General features: G+C 37.6%; 1 protein-coding gene across 1 annotated transcript in view; it reads left to right on the top strand.

The window, feature by feature from the left end:
• The window catches only part of LOC111871195, a 206,130-nt gene that overhangs the window by 172,716 nt on the left and 18,826 nt on the right, over window positions 1-14,588 (top strand). Inside the window, exons 13-16 of the mRNA XM_033754152.1 lie at window positions 1,983-2,132; window positions 3,403-3,697; window positions 4,406-4,624; window positions 10,617-10,826. Coding sequence (XP_033610043.1) covers window positions 1,983-2,132; window positions 3,403-3,697; window positions 4,406-4,624; window positions 10,617-10,826 — 874 coding nt within the window. The remainder of the gene's footprint in view (window positions 1-1,982; window positions 2,133-3,402; window positions 3,698-4,405; window positions 4,625-10,616; window positions 10,827-14,588) is intronic.

Raw genomic sequence — 14,588 nt, forward strand, 5'->3', positions numbered from 1 at the left:
TAACAAGGACTGTACTGCAGCAATGTCTCACTCTCTCACTCCCCAGCCAACTCTTCACTAACCCCACTGACTCCATTGGCATTTTGGCATGGGCTGTGTAAGAAACAACACTTCTATTGTTGTTTTATCTTCTTACTTCCGTGGGATTTTTGCATTTGTGTCTGTTGGTGGAGACACTACATAGCTGCATCTGTTGTGTAGTTGCTAGTTTCACAGATATTGCCTAGCAGTGGGTCTGCATGCCACATTGTTTCCTCCTTAATAGCCTACAGGTGTCACCATTTCCTTCTTATCCAAGGGCTGTCCTTGTGACATCTGTGATTTTCCTCACGTTTCTTCCCCTGGCTTGGTTCTTGCTCTAATTACTCTCCAAATGCTGCTGCTACTCTATTCTTAAGACAGTTACCTGGTAAGGTGTGAGCCAGCCCAAGTGTACCACTATCATCTTTTTCCTTTACTGTAGGCTTTAGGCCTTTTTTCTTTCATTTCTGGGGGTTGCCGACCCCTCCACAATATCCATTCACTCACTTCCTATAACTTGATAGAAATCCCGACTACTCACTTCATGACTTCCAGTCTGAGAGTCTGCCTAATGCTCTTGTTTTATGCTCTCTTACTTCCTAGACATAGCTGCTGTCTTAGGTCTGGTTCCTATGATGTTGTTGCATTCTGAGCCCTTTGGTAGTCCCTTCTTGAGTGTGGGTCCTTCATGACTGCAGCTGTTATGCTGTACAGGAACTAAATAAATACACAGTGCAGGAATTATATATAATAGTTTCTTTCTGGTTATGGCCCTATGAGGTTGAAACATGTCATAGAAGTAACCTTCATAAAACAGTGACAATGAGGACAACAGTTTGCTCCTTCATTTCATGACAATTCCTCACTGAATTTTATTTTACTCCCTGAGTGCACGTACAGAGCGATAAAACCATCACCATATAGTGATTACATATGAGTTGTCAGAAATTTTCTGTCCTGTTTGAGCTGCATAAAAAAATAAAGGAAGGGGCCTGTTGTGAAGGAAGTGTTTTTAGAGAGTTGTATCTTAGTAAGAAAACCATTCCTTTGGGTTTATAAGCCTAGGAAAAGCTGCAGGCCATGTTACACGGCCATGTTTTTTGACAGCTGTAGTCACCATTCAGCCTCTGGCCATTACTTTCAGTGAGGACTAAAAATTGTCCTTTAACCTGTAAAGGTTAATTAGCAACATCCATCAGCAGTATATGGGCTGATTCAGAAAGTGTCTGCAGATTTTTTTTGGTATACAAATTGAGTCATTTTGAGTTAAATAGAAATGCCATTAATATGGGTCAGATTTTGAAAGTTTAAGCATCATGGCAGTTTGAAAGGAAGATAGGCACATACCATAAATAAGGATTTTTAGGGAAATTGTCACAATAATTACATTGTAAATTGAAAAGTATTATTTAATAATGAAAAATGTTACAGAAACTGTCTACATTGTCCACCTGTGGCTTAAATGCATGTTTGAGCAATGTGGTTCTCACCTCAGTATTCTCAATGCTGAGAAATGAATGAATGAAACTGGCAGAAATGTTTTCATTTTTTTAATTTTGCAGTGTAAACTGAAGGTTTGTGGGATTTGAGTAGAGCATGTGGTAAGGCTTTAATAAAATAGAAAACCCAGTTTTTCATGTTTTCTTGTATTTATATTGCATTGCATATGGCAGCAGGCTGTAATGCATTGTTTCTGAACATTTTTCAGTCAGCATATCCCTTGGTTTTCTCATGTACCCTATTTCAATTTTCACTCTTACCACAGACTGTGTTATAAATATGAGAAGATAAGAGATATATTCATTTTAAACAAACTGTGTTTATTCTGTGCAAACAAGTTTAAGAAAGAAAGTTATCAAGATGCTACTTAAGCCTCTTTGTCTTATGTTCCAGTGTATTATATATATCTCAAGTACCCAGGATTCAGAATCAGTGTACTAATGTGTTTGGTTGTTATTTAGGAGCTGTTAGAAAAGGCACTGGGTGGTTTAAGGCACAAACTTCAAGGGAGTCGAGCGAGCCCTGCTGAGGCTGAGAGATACCGCAAACAGCAGCGCCTCCTAGAGAAGGAACTCAGTCGCATCAGGTTGCTTCTAGCACACAACTCCAAGGTGAGGTTCTTGATGTGGTACACCTGTGTGAAAGTAACTGATCATTTTAGCAAGATGATATCACACTGAAGTTAACTTTTTACAGCTGAACATAGTGTACGAGGATATCTCAATAGAGGGTACAGTTACAACAACTGGATCTAAATAAAGAGGGTCACAAATGATGGAATGTAGAGCTAAGTTGACAAAATGCAACCTTATATTCAGTTCAGAAAGTGTCCTATCTCCTGTCCAGTTGACTGAATGCCTAAGACACAGGAAGCAGTTATTTTGTCCCAATGCAGTATTTGCATGATTGTGATGAGCTGTTGTTAACTCAGAAGCTCGCAATTTGGCCCTTTCAGAGTCAACTTCCTGATGCCCGTTTGAGCACAACTTATTTTCTTAAGATGTGTATTAACATTATTCACCTGTTTCTATCATACTCTTTCAAATGACCACATTCCAGGAGGATTCACAAACAGTCTGTATGCATTTATTCCCTTATTCAAGTTACATGTCTAGACATTGTGACCTTCATTAAGTAACCATATGTCAGTACTAGGAGAAGGATATAAATCAAGAAATTTCTTAGTGCATAGTGATATCCATCTCCCAAATGACATAGGTCTAATATTTTCTGTTAATGTTTTCCATGTATTCTGATGGTGGCTTAAGTTCACAAACTGCAGTGTAAGACCTTGAATGTGGATATCTCCTAACACTCTCTTATATAGGATGTCTGGATGAAAGGTATCCAAAATAAAATCATATCTCAGAAAGAATTTATTATACACATTAATGGGTTACACCATTACAAAGGGAAACTATCCAAGTTTTTTTCTATGTATATGACTTTCTCAATAAATGTAAATGTGGGCTCCCTTGGTGGTGTGACAGATATCCAGACAATCCAGCATGTTTGGTGTTACCATAGCCACAGCGTCTGTTATGCGGGCTTTCAGGTGTTGAAGGTCATTGATCTTAACCTGGTAGACAATGTTCTTCACATAACCCCACAAGAAGAAATCCACTGGGGTTAAATCTGGTGACTCAGGAGGCCAAGCAATTGGTCCACCTCTGCTAATTCATATCCCAGCCATCTCTCTGTCCCGGTGATAATGTGGCAGTGCTTGTGTATAAGCCAGGCAAAAAAAAAAAACTTTCAGAGTTTTCCTTTCTGATGACATAAACCAGATACATGTATGACAGTTTCCAAGATATAAATTTTTTATTTTGGATACCTTTCATCCGGACACCCTGTATGTAGGTATATGACGTGTGTTAACAGAAACTTGAGGAGACAGTGGCAGAGAATGCTAGGTTGGAACAGGAGCTGGTAGTTCTGCGTCAGAAACTACAGGCTTCACGGCGAGGATCTCAGCAGCGACCTGCTGTATCTCTCATTCCTGACTCAGTGTCAACAAGTACGACAGCGGCTCTTGAGGCAGAGTTGCGTCGAGTGCAGCAGCTTGTTGGGGATCTGCAGAGACAACGCCAGGAGCTGAGCATCCAGGTGCGACATCTGACTGAGAAGTCTCACAGTTTGGTGCAACAGATTCGTCCTGGACCCACAGGAGTTGCAGGTATGTTCTGTTTGAAGACTGGAGTAAGTAGGCATGACCTAGACCTTTCAACCAGATGTGACAGAACGTTCTATCATGATTCAGCAATAAGATAATTGGTATGTTGTTCCACTTATAGTCTGTCGATGTTCCATCCATAATGCGACAGTCAGTAACACTGCTTCACACTATAATCCACACAGTGGTTGTTATGTGCATAAGATGTTATTAAAACTATTAAAATAGGCCTTATTATAAGTTACATGTTTTGGCTATATAAGACCATCTTCAGACAACACTTATGTGAGGAATCCTAATGCACTGAGCACTAATTGAATATCATTCCTTTTTATTACTTTCATTTCGTTTTTGATGTTCTCTTCTTCATATCTCTAACATAGTGCCACTGTTTCTGTATTACACTGGTGTGCTCTTGATCGCATGTATCAAATGTGCCTTTGCATTCACTGTATCACAGCATTATGCAAGACACATGGCACTCACTATACCTGACATTTACTCAATTTTTCTCCATTGCATGTCCTCAGGTAGCAGGTTGAAATCACTTTGTCTTCAGGTTTGTAAAATGGTGCCAAGTAATTTAAAGCATGTAAATATTTTTTTTTTTTGGATGGGGGATTGGTGGAGGGCGTTCTGTATTATGTTCATGCAATATAATATTAGTTTATGATAGAATCATTTATATACAGATATATACATATATGTTAGGTGCAGGTCCTATACCCGGCAGGAAGCGTCACCACAGCACATGGCTGGAGACTGATCTTGACTCACTGGTGACACTTGACCATGGTTTGGATTCACCAGCAAGTCCACAGCATCAGGTATCGCCACCTGGCAGCAAGATTCAGCCAGCTGCTCCACCTGTTGACAGCATAGCCCAGGCTCCTCTGTATGTCAACAGTGATGCAAGTTCCAAGCGAACAGGTAACTATCCAAGTCCCAGGATAATAGCAAATACCAGAGGTTATGTTCGATACATGAGAGCTCCACGTAGAGAAATTAACAAAATGAAGGTTAAGAGGCATGCTCCCACATCTGATTCCAGTGAAGATACTGTGACTGTGGGAAAGCTACGTACTTTAGAGGAGACTGTTTGTGTGCAATATATGAAGTGTCCATTTACTTCCATTTGTCAGAATTGCGCTATATATGAAAAGCACTTAATACGTATTCTTAACATGTCATGTTTGCCACAAAACACACTTTCAGCTACATAGCAAAACTACTGTCTCAGTTTGAAGGCAGCGAATTCTTTATTTTATCATGTATGTAGTACAGTGATCACGAAAAATATCAAGCTCAAGACTTAGATGGATTTACTCATTTTTAGGGTCCCTGATTTCTGAAAGTAGTTTTTGGAATATCTCTTTGTATATATGTACACCTTGGTGATGCCTGAACAGTTGGACAGACTTTATTCATGTTATACATTTAACAATTTATGTGTCATTGGTCAGTGCCCAGTGAATATGTACATTACAGCTCTAAAAACACAAAATTCTAAACAAAAAAATTATTTTCTTGATAATTATGTTGATGAAATTTCATTACTTTATGGAGACCATGTCTCCATATAAAACTGCGCAGGTGATGTCTTTAAGAAAGGAACCATAGGCCCTCTAGCAGCCCAAATGCAAAATGTCAGTCTTCTTGAAAATGACTTCAACAGAACTAAATTTTAATTATTGGTAGAGAAAACATTTTTGGATAAAAAAGGCTATGGTCCATCAAGTGTGTATGAGAAAGTACATGCAATGTCCTTGGACTTATCTTCCTTTTAGTTTTCTTTTTTGTTTAATTTCTGGGTTTCTTGCTTACGGATGTAGAGTAATGGTGTTTATGTTCTTACACTTCAGTGACATCAAAGTACAGAAACAAACCATATTTGCACCTGGGTGGGTGAGGGGCCTGGAGTTACAAGGTATGGGCTTCCTCTGTCACCACTAAAATGCAAGCAGAGTCTGACAGAATCTGACTTTCAGAATGTGTTCAACAGCACCAGAACCCCATCATAATTTATTATCAGCCATTATTCCCATCATCCTATCATTAAGAGGAGAAGATTCTCTGTCACAGTTGCTTTTGTCCTAAAGGTGGATTATTTTATCTCACCTAAACAAGAAAAATGTCTGAAATGTCATTAAAGACTGTACCAGGAGACATATCGGACAAACAAAAAAAACATGTTAGATTTGATTTTGTCACCATGGTGAGTAAGAATAGTATTACCTGCTGCAATGCAGTAGTGTATATTGTGGTGTAAGTTCACTGAAGTTTCAGAGTAACTTATTGCCTACATTTTCAGTGTCAGATCATGTGCAAACAAGCAGCAAGCTGTTTGATCCTGACTTTGGAGGCAGTGCATTCCTCCAAAATAGTGGCAAACATATGCTACACTATATGTCATTACATCTCAGAAGAGAATATTTTTCAGACAAGTAGCATTTTTGTATAGTTAATTATAGGAGTGTCAGTTATATTTTCAGGTTCAGTGATGCAGTTTTCTTTTAAGTCCATTATGGTTCGGTGACTACAATATTGATTTTATTTACTTAGAGATATGGGATAGCGGCCTCCGTAGTCTAGAGGTAACGTTCCCACCTCATGACTCGTGGTACGCGGGTTCAAATACCCGGTGGAGGTCGTCGAATTTTTAAGGGTGGAAAAATTCAGGGAACAAGTCCTCCGGGAGGGACTTTAAGCTGTGTGTCCCGTGTCGTAACTTTACGGCACGTAAAAGAACCTCATATCTCCAAAGGAGATCACTGAGCCAAATTCCAGGACGTTTCCCTCCCAACAATAGTCTCTAAGGCCTCTGATAAATGGGGGAAGCATTATAGACACCGCTAAGCAAGTGGCCGAACTCGCTTGCTCGGCGGGACTGATGGTACGCACCATTTTATTGGTAGGGTATAGAGACTGGTAGAATATCACAGAGGGAAGCACAATGGACCAATACAGGTCTCAGTGCATGGGGAAACCCACCCTCTCCAATAACTAACTAGCTAGAGATATGGGATGACTTTTAGTGGGGATTTATTTAGGAGTTGATGTTAGGGAATAACTGCAATCAAATCTTTGCTCATTGCACTGATTTTGTTATGCTATGACTGTTTGTCATGTCTGCTTTCGTGATCCAAATAACAGCTCTATTATAAACTGCATAGATTGTGTATCCTCAAAGCTCTAATGGTGGCTTGTACATGCCATATTGTTTACTAAACATTTTAAATTTGGATTTTATTTTCAGAGTAACTTCCTAATTAAGAGAGAGACTTTAATTTTTCATTCAAATTTCCTTTAACTCTTTGACTGGCGCGGGCGTGTTTTAACGCCCGGACGATGCCAGCCGTTCCCTGGCATTGGCGTGTTTTAATGCTTTGACAATCTCTTCCCTTCTTTGCTCTCTTGGCACTCATCAACCAAAGACATATATATGATAGTTTTTGTGCATGTTTGTAAAGAACCCTTGTAAACTTTGTGGGGGTCTATATTACTGTCAGAACCCTCTGAGAAGGAAAAGGTCAGAAAATATTTCACATTCATTCAGTTTCACCATGGCTTCTTTCAGCAAGTGTCTTGTGTGCAGGCTGTGGTGTGGCTCTCTGCAAACTTTCATGTTTCAATGTTTATCACACGAAGAAAAACTAATAAAGAGGTATGGAAACGCATTTATTGCATAAAATATTGTCTTTTAATTAGTTCCTGAAAATTTCGTTTTTAAAAACCAATTTTTGTTGAAGTTGTTTAGGAAAAAGTAACTACATGCATTTTAGCGACATAAGGTTTAAAGGGCCTGCCAGGACAGGGGTGGGATTTAAATACCCTTCGCGCCAGTCAAAGAGTTAATGCATGCTGTGAGATGTGGTTTTCATTTATGAGGACTATTTGGAAAGTAACCTCAGGTGAGCTGATACAAAACAACTTGCTCATTCATTTCTGCTTCTAATGTAACCTGAAACTTTGTTCACAATGTCCATATCCGTGGATGCCGGAAAGGGAAAATAACGCAAAATGAAGAGCAAATTTTTATTCTTAAACAAACATATTTTATGTAATATTTGAGGTTTTCATGGCCGTGACTATGAAGAAAGCAGTCTTCTGGGATATGGCACCATATAGATGTGGTGTTAACTGACGTTTCAGAGGAACGTATCGCCTCCATGCTTATCTGCTTGCACCGGTTCTCACGGTCTCTTTGCTTGCGGATTTTCTTATTTTTCCTTCTACCCTGAAGTTGGAGGCGATATGTTCCTCCGAAACGTCGGTTAACACCACATCTACACTGTGCCACATCCCAGAAGACTACTTTCTTCAAACACATCTTAGTGTGAAGAGCGATATGCAGTAACGTGGAATACAGTTGCCTGAAGATGGCCAAGTGGGGCCAAAACATGTAGCAATTGTTGTGATTTCAATGTTCTTTTTAAATAAAGGAGAGATTGTGAACAAAGTTTCATGTTGCATTAGAGATGGAAATGAATGAGTGAGTGATACATCAATGCAACAGGATGCTCAAATATAATATTAACAAAAGTAGCAAAAACATTATTATTTACAAAAAAATACATAGTTAAGCTGCTTCTCAATGAAATCATTGCCAGAATTGAGGCACCTGTCATATTGAGGAAAGAGTTTTTGTATGCCTGTGTCAAAGAAGTCTGCCACCTGTGAGTTCAGCAAGGTTTTGTATTGCAAAACACTAAAAACAAAATGCATAGGGCCATTCAGAACAAAAGCTGTGGAATGCTGATATAAGTGTAGTGCTCCTCCACGACAATGCGCATCTGCATACAGCTGCTTTCATTCAGGCACTGCTGGAGTGTTTCAACTGGGTGTTGTTTGACTTGATCTTGCTCTAAGCCACTACCATCTGCATACCTGGTTGGGATCACAGTGCTTCAACAGTAATCAGGAGTTGATGGAAGGCATCAAAACATGGCTGAGGTCACAGGTGCAGATTTCTTTGACACAGATTTAAAGAAACTTATTCCCCAATGTGGCAAGCACTTCATTTCCAGCGGTGATTGCATTGAGAAGTAGCTTAAGTATGTACGTATTTTTTGTCATTGCTTGTTTTATTAACAGCCCATTGGATGTTAGTTTCCAAATAGCCCTCGTATTTTAATCAGAGAAACAGGACATCAGCCTTTGTATAGTTTTACATATGACTAATGTGTGTAAACTTTTGTGTTTAAGAACTCAACACATTTTGTGCTTTTGATATTAAATTAGTGGAGCATTTGGAAGTATTTAAAAATAAAGGTATTTTATCTTGTAACTTATTAAAACGTAAGCTTTCAGCATTAAAGATGCATGGAAACCGATATTTTGCATGTGACTATGTGTAAAGTAACCTACTGATGGCTACATCTGAGATGGATTAAATAAAATTCTTAAGGTACTGATGTGTACATACCCTAATGTCCTTACACTTCTATTCTGGGTACAGTGAAACTTGTTTATGAAAGGGGAGAAACAATGGATTTTATCTCTTGGAAACATGATAAAGAAACACAGACTTGTTCCATGCACATGTTATCCATATACTGTTTTAAACATGTTTGCAGTTCTGCAGAGCACCTGTTAAATTTACTTTGTGTGTGTGCATGCGCGTATGTGAATGTACACACTATAAATAAATATATTGGAGAATTTTATGAAAAATCATTACTTCATTTTAGATTTCATTTAGACTGGATGAATTTTCTGACCGCTTAATATGAAGACATGCATACATTCTGCAGGTGGTTTGAGCGTAATTCACATTCTCCAAGTAACTTGAACATAAGTTGCTCAATATTTATTGGAGTTAAGAGTGCTTTGAACAAAAGCTATACTGGAAGATTATATACACATATTTGATACACCTTCTGTCAGCCTTGTGGTTTTTGATGAAATTACCTTGGAAGCTGGCCATAAATTTTGAGTTTCCATGAAATATCTGGATTACTCATGTCTTTCTAATTATTCACCCATCTTTCCCCCCTTCATTATCATTGATTATTGAGAGTCTACTGTATTTGCAAAAGTAAGAATCATAATATTGAATCTGTGATATTAGACGCTAAAATTATGACTCAGTCCCATATTCATTGCACTGGAATATGTTCAGTTTAAAAGTAACATCAAAATCTTATATTCTCTTCCAATAAAAATGTAATAGTGATGGGGCTCCTGTGCTTCATTAAATACTGCATCATGAAGGTGTACAAAAGAGTGGAGCTATAGCTCCATGCTTTTGTTGCTTTATCTCCAAGGAAAGAGCCTCCTTTGGTTTTCAGTAGTGCCTTGAACACTGGATATTTGAAATTGAAAATTTGAAATTATTGTTGAATTAGGGCTTGCAAAGATATCTTTAAATGACAGTCTTATATGACCAATATTTTATTATTTGAAATGAAAGAAATATGTTTGACTAAACTGTTATTTGACAATGATATGTCAAGTGCTGATGTTATATATCAAGTGTTCATGTGTATATGATATTGTATTATAAATACTTGATGATGTTGGCACTAGTAAAGCAATCTGCATTGATTGGGGACTAGAATTAATTGAAGGTGATATCTTCTGAATTGTATTTTGTACAAGTTAATGAATGAAAGTACTTTGTTTGTGAAGATCAGTGTAAGGTGAATATGGAACCAACACCTTTCTGCTGATGTGTATTCCCTTCCAGTTAGCATCACTGTTGACGGTGTACATATGGTAGAGAAAGTGGTAAATGACATTAGAGTCTTCCCTTACTGCAGCTTTGCCAAGCAGTCCTTCATGATGTGATCAGGTGCTGAAACTGCATGAGAAATACTGATTTGAAATGAGACTCTTAAGAGCCAAACTTTGAAAATGGGAAATTCATATGTTACAAGTTTCACTGCATCAAATATAACCTACTTCTTTGTTCATGATACAGCTGACCAAAACATCTACAAAGGTTCTCTTGTGGACGGTGAAGATCTCATCCCCCCTCCACTCCCAGCACCTCCAGAACTGCCCCCAGATTATCCACCCCCACCTCCCCCACCACCATCAGAGGAGGCCGTGATGAATGGTGGAATTGGACAGCAATGCTGCACGCATATGGACATCAGTGAGGCAGATGATCGCATGAAAAGGTTTTATGGTATGCTTAACATTTATTATGAACCTAAATATATGAGAAAAAGGGAAATAAGGACTTTTGATGAGTAAAAACGAATGCATTATATTATTTATATGCAATTTGCAGTCTCTAAGTGGTTTCTTGGATTTATGGAAATAAATTTCTCGTGTTGGTGCATTTAATTACATTCTCCATCATAAGAAGTATTTTCCTATTAAATATTAAATCTGAAATTAAAGTAAGTACTAGTCACATGTAGTTACTACCAGCAGGAGTACTTGCATGTGACATTTACAGTATGGGTACCTAGGAAAAATGTGCTGAAGATTTCCTTAAAGTATATTTTTCAGCCAAGAAAGGTCCACATATCAACCTAGCCACATGCTAGATTATTTTATTTTATTTTGTCTTGATCTGTAAGCATGTTTTTAATTGCTAAGATTACATAATATTGAAACTTCTTGTTTTGATCTATTGCAAAGAAAAGGAGATAATTCTGAGGCTGTAATTTCCACTGTATCTCATTGAATAAGGCAGCAGAAATATGTTTCAAATCATAGTTAACATACTCATACTGTTTTAATTTCCTTTTATAATTTGTAAGAGCATGACTCTTAAGTGTCCTTATTCATTGACGTTATACAGGTGTTGGTACAGTATTGTAGTAGGATCAGTGGACCAATCAAATCGGTTAAAACAATAATACTTCTTAGTTTTACTCTGGAGGTACCCAGTTCAGATTTCAGCTGGAACACTGACTATTCTGAGTGAGGTTTTTTAGGTTTTTCTCAGTCCTTCCAGGCAAATGCTGAGACAATAGCTCAAGCTAGGCACATCCACTTCCTTCCATATCCTTTCTAATTCAGTATTTATTATCATCCTATCATTTGATGCTGTATTGTCTGAGCTACTGACTGCATCATTGAATGAACAACAAATAAAGTAAATAGACCTGTGGCTAAGAGAATCATATTAAAATATATCACTGTTCTTTTCTTGTTTATATACAAACCAAACTATTTTCTTTTGTCCCATTTGTTTCTGAATTTCCTCTTGTGGCATTCAGTCAGTATTTTTCAGTAATAAAGTGAGAATTGTCTGCCCCAGTATTTGCAAAACATTTACTTTCTCTCGTCGAAAGTCTTCTTGGTATGTGTGTAATTGATGTCAGTTTACAATTAACGGCCTCTTTCTTCCCCCTGTCTGGTTCTCCTTAACAGTTTCAGACTTGCAGCTCGAAACTTAAATTTCAGACTTAACCAGTTCACCTTGAACAGCTTCTTCAGATAGTTCAGGGTTCTAGCAGCATTTTCTGGCACTGTCCGCTAAACCTTCTAAAACCTCCAATAACCAGAGCTCTCATATTTGAATTCAACAAGGCAGTGGAGGTGTTGGATTCTGATAAAATGTTAATTCAGTTGTTCATAGAGTTTATGAAAGCTCTGGTAGCTCAAATTATGATTCTTAAAGACAAATTTTATGATGCCCTGGCGGCTTGAGTTGTAACTCTTGTTGATCTATGGAAATATATTAATTTTTAATAATTTAAATGTTTGATACTGTAATATTTGAGGTCATTTAATTTGTTTTATAATAACAAGAGTAGAATTACAGTGTAATAGGGGTTAAAATAATGAAAAATAGGTCTGAGCCTTGAGCCTGTGCTTTCCATGTTATAATGAACTCCATTTATAGCTGATTTTTCAGGAATGCATTAAGTCATAGATGTGAGGTATGATTGTACTAGGAAGAAATTGGTCTAGTAGCACAAAGCACAAGTACAGTGAATGGAATGGACAGAGTGCTAATGCTCCATCTCTGTCTTTTCTGTGAAGACTAAGAAGAACAAAGAAAAAAGATATTTTAGCCAGTGAAGTCAAACCCTGGACATGGGTATTATTAACTACACTGTGTTGTAGATTTGTCTCTGATGCTGCAAGGTGCATCTATATGCCATTCTTCCTTCCTTTTACCTGAAATATCTTAGTCCTGTCTCACTCACTCACAGCCTTCCTATGATCCATATATGGTTGCCCTTGTTTATGCAGAAGTATCTAAATTCATCTGTTACATTGTGCAGTAAAACATTCAGTTTGTATGGGGGTCAGAGTCATTAGTGGCTGTAAATTAACTAGTTAAGAGCCAAGGTTCTAATTTAGACAGCTGTGGGACAAGAGACAGCCAATGAAAGCGGTAGATCTAATAGTCATAATTGTTCCATTTAGAACATGAGGTACAGGCTGTATTTCATAGCTGCGGTATGGATCATTTTATAACAGTTTCTTATATCGAATGAAGCAGTTGCAATTGAGTGCTGGTAAGCCAATGCTACAAATTCCTCTAGATGGTAGCAATGTTTGTTTGACTGCATAAGAATTTAATAATTTGCTGTTATTTTTCTATAATGAAAAGTACTGGAAATCAGACATGTCTGGGGTGGGAAGCCATTTATTTTATGTTGCTTTGACAAAAAATTAATATTAAAAATATTTAAAAAAACAATATATTGTTCTTTGGAAGTACAGTGGAACCCTCATTTAATGTTCCTCAGATTAAGATTTTTTTCCTCCTCATTTAACACCAAGTTTCAGTGATGTCAAGTTAGTAATCTCAGGGTTAAGTTCCCTCCAGTTAAAATTTTCCTCAGTTTGGCATCAAAATTCACTGATCCTGGAAGAAACTTTAAATAGGAGTTCCGTTGTATATACAAGGATAAAAATTGAACTGGGAATTTTTGGTGAAATAACTTCAGATATAATTCATAAGACACCTCTTTTTGTGTTTTGTGATCAACATATAATGTGCTGTTATACCAGCCTAAAAGATATTCTAATAATTTGTGTTAGGTAACGTATAAGGCGAGAACATTATTTTAAATACAGTCTGATCCTCATGAGTTAAATGAAGGTGTTGGTGGGAGGTAATGTATTGAAAAATCACAAAATGATATATGGGTAATACTTCAATTCTTAGTGATGAAAAAGAAATCAGCCTGCTTTGTACCAGCCAGTATTCATCCAGTTGTCAGAATTTTGATATTAATTCCATCCATGCAGTACAAATATACAATTTGTGTTCCTTAAATGTTGAGTTCATATGTAAGACATTCGGTTTTTAAATTTTATTTTTGTTTTGTGGAATTGTTATAAACGGAAGGAAAACGTAGCTCAGTACCCGCAGCTTTTGTGTTACATTCCCAAAGATGTAAAAGAATTTTGGGCTAGAAAACTGTCTACTCATATACACAGATCCTTGGTGTTGAAGCCCACTGATGGGTTAGAAGGCAGCGTTGTGGTCTTTTGTCAGTAGTTTATGTGAATTGTACATGCCACACACAAGTGGAAAATTTTGATTTGTGTAGTTTTCAAGTTATGTGACAGCCAGGACAGCTGAGCCAGTGTAGAGACTAGGCTACAGGTTGGATGACCAAGGAATCAGGGTTTGATTCCCGGTAGGACTAAGATTTTCTTCTACAGTGTCCAGACTGTCTCTGGGATCCACATAGGCTCATATCAAATGCACACCAGGGCCTGTGTCCCTTGGGGTTAAATGACTAGGTTCTGGAACTGATGACTCACTTCCATCTAGTACTGAGATTAAGAATGTGTGGAACTGTACCGCCAGTCCCCAATATGTCCTTATAGCATGATGATTAATTAAGCACAAGGATAGCTTTACCCTTTACCCAGTTACATACACATAGGAGATGGTATTTGCTGATGGTATTCTTAGATTCAGGATTGTGTCTTCTCTCGGAAGAGATATTCTGACTGTAGAATGTTC

This window comes from Cryptotermes secundus, unplaced genomic scaffold (assembly GCF_002891405.2).
Source record: "Cryptotermes secundus unplaced genomic scaffold, Csec_1.0 scaffold573, whole genome shotgun sequence".
Lineage (NCBI taxonomy): Eukaryota > Metazoa > Arthropoda > Insecta > Blattodea > Kalotermitidae > Cryptotermes > Cryptotermes secundus.